This window comes from Guyanagaster necrorhizus, assembly GCF_019112545.1.
Source record: "Guyanagaster necrorhizus MCA 3950 unplaced genomic scaffold BT62scaffold_18, whole genome shotgun sequence".
NCBI classification, from domain to species: Eukaryota; Fungi; Basidiomycota; class Agaricomycetes; order Agaricales; family Physalacriaceae; genus Guyanagaster; species Guyanagaster necrorhizus.
Window position 1 is genome coordinate 93,756 of NW_025064897.1, and position 11,770 is coordinate 105,525.

Consider the following 11,770-nt stretch of genomic DNA (forward strand, 5'->3'; position numbering starts at 1 on the left):
ACCACGATCAAGTTGATTCTTGATTCTTGAAGACTTGTTCAAACAAATTCAAAGGTGAAGAAAATAGCAATGACAATCGCTTTTGTTTATGTACGTTCTAGTAGTAAATGAACGGTTGAATTCCGAGGGATTACAAAGTGGATCTTTCTCCCGTCCATTTTCCACTCGACCTGGGATCGGATTTGCCATAGTGTAAGTATGGACGGCAGATTCGTCGTTGTCTTTCCCTGCCATCTATCGCTTATTTGACTATGTCTGCCACGGTCGTCCTCATTGCCTCTAACTCCCAGCGAAATCAGGTCGCTTCGTCGCGCAGATGCTTTTAAGGAAGCATCGACTGCCGGTCTCTGTGCCGGGCACGTTCAAGCTAAGGTGATCATCCTTCCACAAAAGTATGCCGATGATTTTCGATGGCTCTGTCTAAGGAATCCGGTCTCGTACGCGTTTTCTAGTTTGATACAGTAGAAAACTAATCGATGATGTTGTATTCTTTCAAGGTGTCCTCTCTTCAGGGAGACAAAACCAGGAGATGCACGTGTACCGGAACATCTTGCATCTAACAGTAATATTTGCACTGACTGCCCACTGTATAACATCTACCGAGACGGCGTGTTTGTTGAGAGCAAGAGGAGTCTTGAAGATTACTGGCAGCCGGATTCTATCGCCTTCTTCTTGGATGTTCCTGCTCATTTGAAGCTGCTCTCACAAAGAGCGGGCTTACTTCACGGCACACGGGATTGGGGAGAAATGTGCCTATGTACAGAACCAACGTACCACTGATGGCTACAGGAGGTTCGTGCATTCCCTAGCCGCGTTTTCCTTCCTGGTGCATATCATTCCAGCTTTTAGCGGACTTATGGTCGTTTCTACACGACCGTATCCCATCTCTCAAATCTCGAAGGTTCACAACAGTACTCGCCTTTCCTCGCACATGGTGAACCCGTCGCGTACGGTCAAGATGGCGCCAAGGCGCTCGGATTGACTGATTTCGACGGTTCGAACCCGGACTTTGGGGATCCCTCGGAAATACGCGAAGGGGAGGTCGCTGTATACTGGGGTTGCAACGTAACTCCGCAAGTAGCAGTAATGGACAGTAAGATTGACGGCATTGTCATGGGACATGAGCCAGGACAGATGTTGGTGCTGGACATAGTGAACCAGGCTGTGTGTAAGGGAGAGCTGTAGGTTCGGGTCAAGCTTGCATTTATCGCAGGATATATATTCCATTACTATGACTTCTTGTCTGCTACTGTCCATCGAAAGTCGTTCTTAAATTCTGATTATATCCGTTTGTCAGCGTTTCAGTTGGGTGAATGTTTGAACTGATCGTGCCGGTTGAATTACCCACCGCAAGATATTCAGCAGAAAATCATTCTGCGTGGAGAAAGCTGGCACTATACTCTCAAAAAAAAATGAATGTGCTGAAGTTGAGGTCCTTCAACCATCGATGCTCGAAGGCACGTAATTGCCGAAGCTGAAAAGTGAATTCCTCATCGTAGGATCACACACCAAGTTTCAAGAGTTCATAATATTTTACTCGTCCGATGACCACGGTCAGCGCATGCTTCCTATATGTGCTAGTCATTGGCCCAAGATGAGAAGCAGAGTAGGAGAGGAACCCATCACGAAATTCAAGAATAAAAACATTAGCTAACTAGCGCTGGTGTAAGAGTTGGGTCATTTTCATCGAACATAAGATAGCGCTAGTCCACATGCCCACCGGAATGTATAAAACAGTGCACATCCCCTCTTCACCATAGTAAAGAATTGGGGAGCTATCATCTACTGCTTTTTAGCATCCCGCTCCATCTTTCTCAAAGCACGTCTTCGGATATCCTTGTGCAGACCATGTGTGTAGCTGATGAACAAACTGGGGATTCCAATGACTGTTCGAGCATAATCCATAATGGCATGAGTCCAGTATGGCGTCGACGTATTAGGACGTCCGCTTCCAATAGCTCCGCAAGCGAGGCCTACTTTTGAGAGGACTGTCTTCACATAGGAAGATGGTAAGGGTATAAATGCCGAGGGCTTGCGAATCTTGGAAAGCTTGCTGACCTTCAGTAACGCATCAGAGAAAGGAATTACGCAATGTTATGTCCATGCGCGTACCACAAAATATGTATTAACATGTTCAACGACAATATTGCTGGCTTTGACTTCCTCGGCAAGGGCGCTCGTGAATGTCGTGAGGAACGCCTTCGTACCAGAGTATGTGGCGAGCATTGGGGAAGGAATTGCCCCGGCAAAGGAACCAATGTTCAGGATAAGACCACGCTTACTAATTGAGGGATGAGTCTATAACAGTCCGACACTGTTGAGGGTGACACGTACCGCTGAATCATGCCAGGAAGAACCGAGTAGGTGACGCGCAGAGTTCCGCTGATATTGATTGCCACGATGTCATCCATTTCATCTTTGGGTGTGTCCACGAAATACACAGGCATGGAGTGTGATTTGCCAACATTGTTGACTAGTACAGCTATGAGTGGAAGGACAAGATGTAACGTATTATGAGTACCAAGTACACCGATATCCAAACCCTCGACGGTTTTAGTGAGACTGTCGTAGGAACTTGCGTCATTCTTGGAGAAGTCGATAGTGAAAATTTGGGTCCTGACAGCAAACTTGGTGCCTGCACAACAATGAACGACAGGACAGAACTACAAAAATCCATATACGCACTGATTTCTGAAGCGATTGTAACAAGGAGATCCTTGTTTCTTGCTACCAAAAGCACGTTATAACCAACCTTGGCCAACTGGAACGCGAACTCTTTCCCAATGCCGTCCGATGCACCAGTGACCACTGCCCATGCACCTTTCTTGGCTCCGAACCGCTTGATCTAAATAGATGAAGTTCATTGTCCGCCCATTGATACAAAGCAAAGGCTTACGTTCTGCCCGGGCAAGACAAATATTTGCAGAAACACGAACAAAGTCTGCAGAACGAATTTCAACAGGGTTAGGGAGCCGATACCCAGAAGCGTCGACACAAGAATGGGATGAGATTGTGCTGCGATAGAGACATGCCATTCAGAAGAAACACGTAGGGAAATTTCATGGCGTACCCAGGTCGACGTAGGACAGCGCGGCTTTCTGTATGACGCTCATGATGGTTGGGACAAGACCTTTTCGGACCGGTTTCCGGTTTGGGCTTGTTGGACGAAAATCATACGGGCTGAGTACATCATACAATATTGCTCAAAGGTAACGAATCATCGCTGTACAGTGTGACTGCAGATTTAACTCAAGCAGGAATTATGGACTGCGCGGGGAGGTTAGATCTCTGTACACTACGATGCAACATATTCAAACTTGGGTTTCTTATTAGACGACATTAATCTCCAACAGCATCAATCCGTTCCCAAGAGGAGCACATATATGAGCCTGCTGCAGCCTTCGCACATACATATGAAGGTTACCATGTCCATCACGTTTGTGCTGTTGAACGCAACTGAATTAGAGTGAGGACCACATCCCGATTCTATTGTGTATGGTCGTACCTTTACTTATTTAACTAGTAAGGAAAAAACGTAGACAAGGAAATAAAAGAGGGCCAAGCACTTGGCGTTTCAGTTGCTGATGGTGCCTTACTAGGTCCAAAAAAGTTGTAATAGGTGGCCTATTCCTAGCAAATATGAATCGTAAAAATACCGATAGCCGTATCAGAGCATATCAGTGACTTTCGGTACCTGTAATGGAATCAAATCTTCGAACTTTGGGCTACTTCAACCTACGACATAAAAATGCTCCCGACCCAGGCCTAGTAATTCGAACTCCGATAAAAAAAAGTGATAAATAGCCCCTGAAATATCTCCCGCCCTCAAGCTCAAGTCCGCCCATCACCACACCCAACTTCCCTCTCTTTGTGGGACGTGGTCAATTGCTAAAGAGAGAATCATGGCATCTCCCGTCGCTGACATGGATAAAAAAGATTCCTTCCTTGACTCCCCCCAGCTTCCAGTGCTCAGCAACTTGAACGAACGTCCATCCAGACCCCCAATATCGTATTCCTCTCCTTCTGCCTTCCTGAGTTCATTTGTTGCACGGAATAGGGCAGTCTGGACAAAGCGATTCGCTCTATCTTTGTTGGCAGGGCAGATCATTTCGCTCTGTATCACCTGTACGAATGTCACCACAACGGAATTGCAGAATAATCGCAACTGGGCTTTACCGACAACTCAGAACGTTTTTCTATATTTTTCGTTGTTCATGGTGTATACTCCGTATACGATGTACAAGTACGGCATCAAGGGCTGGGCGGAGATGGTATTTCGCGATGGCTGGAAGTGTATGTCATCTCTTCTGCGCATATTTTTTTTATCTGAAGAAATATTAGACCTCTTCCTGGCAGCCTGTGACGTTGAAGGAAACTTTATGGTAGTGAAGGCCTATCAGTATACCGATCTTCTCTCGTGCATGCTTCTCGACGCCTGGGCCATCCCCGTGTGCCTCTTCTTCTCTTGGGTGTACATGCGTACCCGCTATCACTGGACTCAAATTCTTGGCGTCCTCATTTGCGTCAGTGGTCTAGGCCTGTTGGTAGCCTCGGACGAGATCACCAAGAAGGATTGGCAAGCCAGTGCTCGCGGGAAGGGAGATGCATTCATGGTTGCAGGCGCGACATTATACGGCTTTACCAACGCTACCGAAGAGTTCCTCGTTCGCAAGAGGCCGTTGTATGAAGTTGTCGGCCAGCTCGGCATGTTTGGATTCATTTTCTGTTCCATCCAAGCCGCTGGACTCGAGCATGCGGATATGCATACAGCATCTTGGAATGGGCCTGTCGTTGGATTGATTCTCGCATATACTTGTGCGATGTTTATCCTGTACACGCTCGCGCCCATTCTATATCGCATGGCCTCATCGGCATATTATAACCTATCGCTGCTTTCGAGCGATTTTTGGGGTCTGCTCTTCGGGTTAGGCCTTTACCACTACCATCCGTATTGGTTATACTTTGTCGCGTTCGCTGTTGTCATTCTTGGCCTGGTTACATATTTCTGGGATTCAGCTCGTGAGTATAATGAACTTTCACTCCTTTGGGGGGGGGGTGTTACTGACGTTGTATCAAAGCGGAGGATCAGGCCGAACTCGACCCTCAGACACCAGCGTATGCCAAGAAGAGGCAGCAACGTGAAGGAGGAGAAGAGACAGTGACGGTGTAGATTATATGATCTAACTATTTAAAGGTAAAACATTAGGGGTTCACCAGTGTAAACATGCATGGATTTCTAAAGAGGCCGCAACGAACAGAATGAAATGACGAGATTCCTACATGATAATGATTGCACATTTGCAATCAGTGATGAACATGCCCCGGGCCGATGACACGCGTCGTGCAAAGTAAGTCGACTTGTACGTACGAGTAGCGCCGGCTACTTGTGACCCGGCTAATTGGCCAATAGGAATTGAGGAAATTGTCTAGTTCATCTCGGCCGACCTCTAGTACCCGAGTGGCAATAATAGAGGTGACGTCAGCATGGCATGCCGAATCGGAAGCCGGCTGTCCCCTTGCTCGCCGACATAATACGCATATGCTCGACCTGACGCATATAACTGGCTCCCCCGGTCCATATGGCCCGCCACTAACCAAACATGTACCCTTACCCTTCATACCATTACTTCTATCGCTGGCATCGCCGTCCATCGCGTCTCCTCTGGTTCGCACTCGGCGCAGGCGCAGCGACGCTCTTCATGAAGCATCGAGAGGCCGCCCGCATGAATGGGAAGTTCTACTGGGGTCATTGCATGCGACATCCGGTAAACCATGGACCCGTACCGCCACAAAGCCGGATCGCCCAGTGGAGAGAAGAAACAGAGAATTGGAAGCCAAGTGCAACCCCGGTTGCCCCGGCAGTTGGCTCGGTATACGAGGGCAACAGTGTGAACGGGTGGCGCGAGCAGGAGTGGGATGCAGAGAAGGAAAGGGTGAAAGCTTTTGGGAAACAGGCCCAAGATGCTGTACGTTTTTTTTGTATCATTCCACTGTTGGCTAACAAGGGGTTAGATGACGGAGATGTCGGAAGCTACGCTAGACTCCCTACTCACCACGGTGACTGCTCTCAAACAGGTGCGTAGTTGTTATGTACCCCTACCAGATACTCACCATATCCAGAAACTTGCCCAACATCGTGCCCAGCGAGAGCAGCAAGAGAAATTGCTTGAGCAAGAGATTGACCACCACAAGAAACACCCTCCGCGTTTTGTTTAGACTGTTGTCAACCCGAAGCACCATACCGACTCCTTGCTTTAATTTTGCATAATCATCTATAATTTTCCAGTAGTCTTCGCAACCCTGTATTACCACCGAATCCATTTATGTATAGTCGTCAATTATTCAAGACTTTCTTTGGTCTACATTCATTCATTCATGGATTTCAATTTTGCGGATGCATCCAATGTACTTGTGGTGATTAACAACCGAATCGCCACTTACACTATCATTGTATCATTCACCCAGTCGAGTTTCAAGAACGCATACTCTTGCTGGACTCCCTGGATGGATGGTTCTCTTTCTGCTTGACTTGGACAGATCTGGGTTGCAAGCTCCAGCCCACCTGGGCATCTCTGAGTCTGACGCAGACTCGATGTTGTACCGCGGTCCCTGAAATGATCGGTGAAGCAGGGTAATCACCGTCCTTTGCCGGGAGACCGAACCGTTAGCCTGCTTGGGAAATGAAAACTCGAAGCGCAAATTTTTCACGAAGGGGACTAGTCACAGGTCTACCTGAAATCAGTATCTTCTCAATGGTTTCCTTCACCGCGTAGAGAGATCGATTCAAATAATCATTACATGTCTTGCTCTTTATTCGAGACGGCCCTCATACTGTTCTGAACAAAGAAGTGTCATTCTGTGTTCGACCAGATGTACTGCTCAATGGTTCTCTCACCTCGGACATCCATATTCTAAAAGTCGAGGACTGAGGAAGGCCGCGAGCCACGCGAACGCCATTTCACCTATGCATCTCCCAAAATATCCTTGATGCCTGAACAAGCATTACTGACAGCAACGGAAAAAATTATTTTGGGAACATACGATCTATAATATCGAGGTAGGCCGTCGTCGCAGGACTATCTGGGTATTCGTCGATGAAGCTTAACCCATGGTCTGCGCTCTTTCCTATCCGCGGATCCAGTGGAACGGAACCCAAAAGCTCCAACCCCGTTTCCTCCGCCAGCCTCTTTGCACCACCCGTAGTTGGTTTAAAGATTTGCGACTCTCCATTACACTTTGGACACACAAATCCTGCCATGTTCTCCACGATACCCAGCATCCTAACTCCGACTTTGCGGCAAAAGTCGATTTCCCGTCGGACGTCCTGCAGAGCAACTTCTTGCGGTGTCGTAACTAGCACAGCGCCGTCTATACCGCTTTCCTTTAGGTACTGGACGACACTGAGGTGCTCGTCAGATGTTCCTGGTGGCGTGTCCACCACAAGGTAGTCAAGATCTCCCCAGTCAACGTCTTTAAGGAATTGGGATATAAGTCCGTTCTTTTTTGGACCTCGCCACATTACGGCATCTTTGGATGATGGGAGCATAAAACCAACAGACATAACGCCCAAGTTATCTTGAACATATACCGGGGACCAGCCAGAGGAAGAAGCGTGTACTTGCTCTGAAGCAATACCGAGAATAGTAGGGATGGAAGGACCACAGATGTCTACGTCCATAATGCCTGTCTTTCAGAGTGATCAGAGTAGGAGGGGAGGTTGCTACAGAGAAAATTAGCGTACCTGTGTATCGTCATCCGAAGCGAATGCCCACGCAAGCTGGGCAGTAAAAGTAGATTTCCCTACGCCCCCTTTTCCAGACAAGACGAGGATTTTCCGTTTAACGTTCGCCATTCGCTGCTTTATCAGCGGCAAAGCAGGATCTGGACCTTTAGGTTCACTTGATGCGCATATGTCTTGGTTGGCACAGCCTGCACAGGCATCTACTTTCCCTGCGAGTTCAGATTCGGTTCCCTGTATGAGTAAGAATAATTTCGAAACATGATAATTAGGAATAAGATGGTCAGCGCGTACGGGACAATGCTCCGGAGCATTTGAGGGTAGTGAGATAGGATTGGGAACTGCTGTTGCAGTTTGTATCGCAATCATGTTCTTGCGATGAGTGGGACAATTAAGAGGGCAGGATGCACCAAGAAATTCGACTGCAAGTCGCTTACATCATATATCCGATTTTGGGCGCAAATCTTCACGTGAATGCTAGGAACCACTTGCCCTTTTTGGGTTTTTTTTTCGAGTTTTTCAATCTCATCAGTAGTCAGTAGTACCATTCTCCTTTCCATTCTCCATTGTGGGGGGTCAAGCTGCTTCACAGCATCTGAGTTGAATGATAATCTACTTTATCTTATCTACTCATATGATCAATTGATATTTTGAAACATTTTTTTTGACTCTCAACTATGGAGACTGACAACAAATGTTGTAGCACATTTGTAATGAGTCAATGCCCCTAGACATTACTTACCCTTATTTACCTACAAGCTTAGTTAGTATTTGATTTACCACTGAGCCCATATATAATGTAGCTACCTCCTTTGTATCAGGTCAGGACTTTCACAATCAACAGTCTATAAACCTGTCTATGATTGTGCTGAGTTCCTCATGTGAGTGGTGATCTTGGCACCACCCTCACATATTTTTGACAGAACATTGACTGTATCTTGCTTTACTTCTTACTCTCTTAACTGTGCTTATCCTTGTTATGATTTTTCCATCTTTTTCTTATATTAACCCCTATTTATGCTTAGTCAGAGCACCTAAACCAGTGCTTAAGACTGTGGGATAGGCTTAGTCAGCACAACAAGCCTAGTTGGTCATTGTCTTTCAATGCAACAGTAATGCTTGACAATGCACAATGAACTTTTCATAGACAGTAACAATGTCCAAGAACAAAGGACATTACAATGGACAATGACACAATAGATAGTCATATTTATAATTAAAACCTCTGTAGTATATAAGTAGGACAGCTCTTGCTGGTAAAACCCCAGCTTCAAGCTAAAGTTTATTCCATCTCATTCTACTCTCAAGCTATCTCTAAAGGCCTTGAAGCACTTGGTCAACAGAACACAATAAGTGAACTCTAGCACAAAGGTTTGAACACAAAACCATGCTAGTTTATCATGTGCTTCTGATCACATGTGGCTTGAGTCTAACAATTAGCTCAAAGCTGGAACTTTTCTTTCCTCATATACAATAGTGTGAAGGAAACTGAATGTCATTTATCAACCCATCATCTCTAAACTTTGACCATGAGTTCTTTGAACTCTTTGCTTTCATCATTGGAACATTATTAGGCTTATTGGTGATCATCTAACTTTGTCAAAGATGCCAATCAATCACCACTTAGACAGTCAGGCACTACTAAGAATTTCAACACATGCACTGAATCTGTTACATGCATGCTGCTGACCTTCATGTCACTTCAACCAACCATGGATTCAATTGCTAAAATCCATCAGACTCTGTCCACTTCCTATTACCTATTAATTTTATTTTCACTATTATCATTTCACATCCATATTTCACATTGTAATATCTAGACCCTGAATTCAGTAGTGAATATTGACATCAGAACCCAATGGAATCCAACTTGAAATTAGCTACTATTGGTATATAAAGCTATATAGAATCATTATAACTACTCAGTTCAAATATCAACTTGGATAGCCATCTATACTTCATGCTCACTTTAACTCCTCTCTACCTCATCTGTCAGATTCTGCTCTGAAGGATACTCCTCTTTGCTTCTCTGATGGAACTCTGTTCTGTCCATCCAAATCCTTGGGCTTCAACTCAAGAGTGACATTGCCAATAGCTTCATTGATGCCCACACACTCTGCTGGTCTCCATGCATGCACTCAAACCCACTCAATTGGCATGTTCCTAACAGTATATTTGAACTCAAACTCTTGAGTCAAAAATTTTTATCATATCCACCACATTTACTCAACCCACAGAAACTGATCCTGAACAAACCCAGTCTACTTATTGCAACATGTTTTCCATGGAAGACATCCTGGCCTCTGCCTCAAAGGAACAACCAGGCCTTTTCAGATTGGCCTCCAGTGGAGAATAATCTTCCTGTAGGAAAACCTACAATCACTCTAGCTTCACTGCCTGTCAACTTAATTACAATGATTCCTCTAACTCTTTTGATGCCACCAGCATCCCAACCAATGAAGCCCAATGGGCCAGCCTGATGTACAGCATCTGAATTGACCCCTCAATAGACTCTTTATCTCTGGGCAACATGCATGGGAATTTAGACAGCTCAGACTTGGAAGGCAGAGGTGAAGAAACCCTCACTCATACTCCCATCTGATGGAAACCAGGTGGTAATCCACCAAACTCTTTTCTAAGAGGGCCAGAAGGGCCAGATAGTCCAGGAGGTCCAGGTGGTCCCAATGGCTCAGACAGCTCCAATGGCTCTGCAGGAAGCAACAATCCAAACCAGCAGGACATATTTCTAGAATTCATAAACCTGCTATGAGGAGTCTCTGCTTCTCTCAATAACCTTAAACCAGCCACTATTTGTACCAAAGTCAAGAAACCAGAACTATTTGACAGCTCTGACTCTCACAAACTGAAGGCCTTCATCATCTCTCTTCAGTTGAACTTCAATGACAGACCTACTGCATTTGCAACAGATGCTAGCAAGGTCAATTATGCCATTTTCTTTCTGGCTGGCACCATGCTTAACTGGTTTGAATCAGACATTCTTAACCTCAATCTGCAGAATCTACCAGTCTGGCAATTCTTTTACATGGCTTTCTTAAATGAGCTTCATAGCAACTTTGGCCTTTTTGATGCCATCAGAGATACCAAAGATGCATTAGAGCACCTTTAGATGCATGATAGAGATCAGATCATAAAGTATATAGTCTAATTCAATCAGTACACCTCATAAATTGAGTACAGAGATAACTCCCTCTACCACATCTTTTACCATAGCCTCTGCACCCATATCAAGGATGATATGGCACATCATGGGAAGCTGAACAATCTTTGTAATATGTGCTTCCTTGCCCAAAAACTTGATGCTCACTATTAGATCCAAAAGATGGAAATTGCCTGTGAAAACCAGGATAATAAAGCCTCCAACTAATCTTCCAACCCCAAATCCAAGGGGTCCAACTCTTCTTCCTTAGACTCTAGCTCCACACTGAAATCTACTATCTCTAAGCCCTATGCCAACAAGTTATGCAAAGATGGCTATCTTACTTAGAAAGAAAAAGACTGCCAGCACCAGAACAACCTTTGCATGTTCTGTGGAGCCAAACACAAGACCAAGGACTGCAACAAGCAGAAGGCAGCAGCCTCTGCCAAGGGTTATGCAGCTGAAGTTGACACTGCTCCCATGGAACTGGCTCTGACAGAGTTGGAAAACTAGGAAGCAACCCTGTTCTCTCTGTGTGAGTTCAGAGTTGTATTGACTCTATTCACACACCAGAGGTCATCACTCTCAATGCAATATCCCTTTCCAATCACTCCTTCCACATCTCTCTCTCAGCAGAATTACCAACTGCTATAAAATCTGATGGTTCACTAACTTGTATTATTCTGCATTTTTTTGCCCTTATTGATTTTAGCTCTAGCCACTGCTTTGTTGACACTAAGTATATAGCTGCCAATGAAATTCCCATTAAAACCATCCCTAGTGTGCAACTTTGATTATTTGATAGCTCCATTGAGAGTCATATATCTCAAATTGCAACCATCTCCATCTGTTTTCTGTCTGGAGACACCTTTTCC

General features: G+C 45.3%; 5 protein-coding genes across 5 annotated transcripts; 3 read left to right on the forward strand and 2 right to left on the reverse strand.

Moving 5' to 3' along the window:
• Positions 1 to 88: 88 nt before the first annotated feature.
• Positions 89 to 1,185, forward strand: BT62DRAFT_981596 (DUF1445-domain-containing protein; the record flags this gene model as incomplete). The annotated part of the gene is made up of 6 exons (XM_043189609.1): positions 89 to 192; positions 291 to 437; positions 498 to 678; positions 711 to 792; positions 843 to 911; positions 959 to 1,185. The coding sequence occupies 6 exons, from the start codon at positions 89 to 91 to the stop codon at positions 1,183 to 1,185; spliced, it is 810 nt and encodes a 269-aa protein (XP_043037804.1).
• Positions 1,186 to 1,521: 336 nt separating this feature from the next.
• BT62DRAFT_933973 (NAD(P)-binding protein) lies at positions 1,522 to 3,138 on the reverse strand. The gene is made up of 7 exons (XM_043186651.1): positions 3,071 to 3,138; positions 2,897 to 3,015; positions 2,686 to 2,845; positions 2,522 to 2,635; positions 2,335 to 2,473; positions 2,113 to 2,281; positions 1,522 to 2,058 (listed from the first exon to the last, which is right to left on the reverse strand). The coding sequence occupies exons 1-7, from the start codon at positions 3,111 to 3,113 to the stop codon at positions 1,783 to 1,785; spliced, it is 1,020 nt and encodes a 339-aa protein (XP_043037805.1). The 5' UTR covers positions 3,114 to 3,138; the 3' UTR covers positions 1,522 to 1,782.
• An 857-nt stretch (positions 3,139 to 3,995) lies between these two features.
• On the forward strand, positions 3,996 to 5,170 carry BT62DRAFT_858065 (DUF914-domain-containing protein; the record flags this gene model as incomplete). The annotated part of the gene is made up of 3 exons (XM_043182487.1): positions 3,996 to 4,293; positions 4,342 to 5,019; positions 5,079 to 5,170. Coding segments are annotated over 3 exons (1,068 nt in total), but the record flags the coding sequence as incomplete, so codon positions are not given.
• Positions 5,171 to 5,514: 344 nt separating this feature from the next.
• Positions 5,515 to 6,414, forward strand: BT62DRAFT_933976 (uncharacterized protein). The gene is made up of 4 exons (XM_043186652.1): positions 5,515 to 5,966; positions 6,013 to 6,075; positions 6,121 to 6,205; positions 6,235 to 6,414. Exons 1-4 carry the CDS (start codon positions 5,601 to 5,603, stop codon positions 6,276 to 6,278), a joined length of 558 nt encoding a protein of 185 aa, XP_043037807.1. The 5' UTR covers positions 5,515 to 5,600; the 3' UTR covers positions 6,279 to 6,414.
• A 79-nt stretch (positions 6,415 to 6,493) lies between these two features.
• Positions 6,494 to 8,161, reverse strand: BT62DRAFT_970925 (P-loop containing nucleoside triphosphate hydrolase protein). Its single transcript, XM_043188999.1, has 5 exons — positions 8,033 to 8,161; positions 7,742 to 7,972; positions 7,042 to 7,687; positions 6,896 to 6,991; positions 6,494 to 6,836 (listed from the first exon to the last, which is right to left on the reverse strand). The coding sequence occupies exons 1-4, from the start codon at positions 8,105 to 8,107 to the stop codon at positions 6,963 to 6,965; spliced, it is 981 nt and encodes a 326-aa protein (XP_043037808.1). The 5' UTR covers positions 8,108 to 8,161; the 3' UTR covers positions 6,494 to 6,836; positions 6,896 to 6,962.
• Between the last annotated feature and the right edge of the window lie 3,609 nt (positions 8,162 to 11,770).

What these genes read in the sequence shown, in the direction of transcription:
- BT62DRAFT_933973 (XM_043186651.1), bottom strand. Translation starts at nt 3,113, where the DNA reads ATGAGCGTCATACAGAAAGCCGCGCTGTCCTACGTCGACCTGG. An exon ending in TTGTCTTGCCCGGGCAGAAC is followed by an intron (nt 2,846 to 2,896) that starts GTAAGCCTTTGC and finishes TCATCTATTTAG; the next exon opens with ATCAAGCGGTTCGGAGCCAA. An exon ending in TTTGGATATCGGTGTACTTG is followed by an intron (nt 2,474 to 2,521) that starts GTACTCATAATA and finishes TAGCTGTACTAG; the next exon opens with TCAACAATGTTGGCAAATCA.
- BT62DRAFT_933976 (XM_043186652.1), top strand. Translation starts at nt 5,601, where the DNA reads ATGTACCCTTACCCTTCATACCATTACTTCTATCGCTGGCATCGCCGT. An exon ending in GGAAACAGGCCCAAGATGCT is followed by an intron (nt 5,967 to 6,012) that starts GTACGTTTTTTT and finishes ACAAGGGGTTAG; the next exon opens with ATGACGGAGATGTCGGAAGC. An exon ending in CCACAAGAAACACCCTCCGC is followed by an intron (nt 6,206 to 6,234) that starts GTTTTGTTTAGA and finishes GTCAACCCGAAG; the next exon opens with CACCATACCGACTCCTTGCT.
- BT62DRAFT_970925 (XM_043188999.1), bottom strand. Translation starts at nt 8,107, where the DNA reads ATGATTGCGATACAAACTGCAACAGCAGTTCCCAATCCTATCTCACTA. An exon ending in CTTCGGATGACGATACACAG is followed by an intron (nt 7,688 to 7,741) that starts GTACGCTAATTT and finishes TCACTCTGAAAG; the next exon opens with ACAGGCATTATGGACGTAGA. An exon ending in CTACCTCGATATTATAGATC is followed by an intron (nt 6,992 to 7,041) that starts GTATGTTCCCAA and finishes ATGCTTGTTCAG; the next exon opens with GCATCAAGGATATTTTGGGA.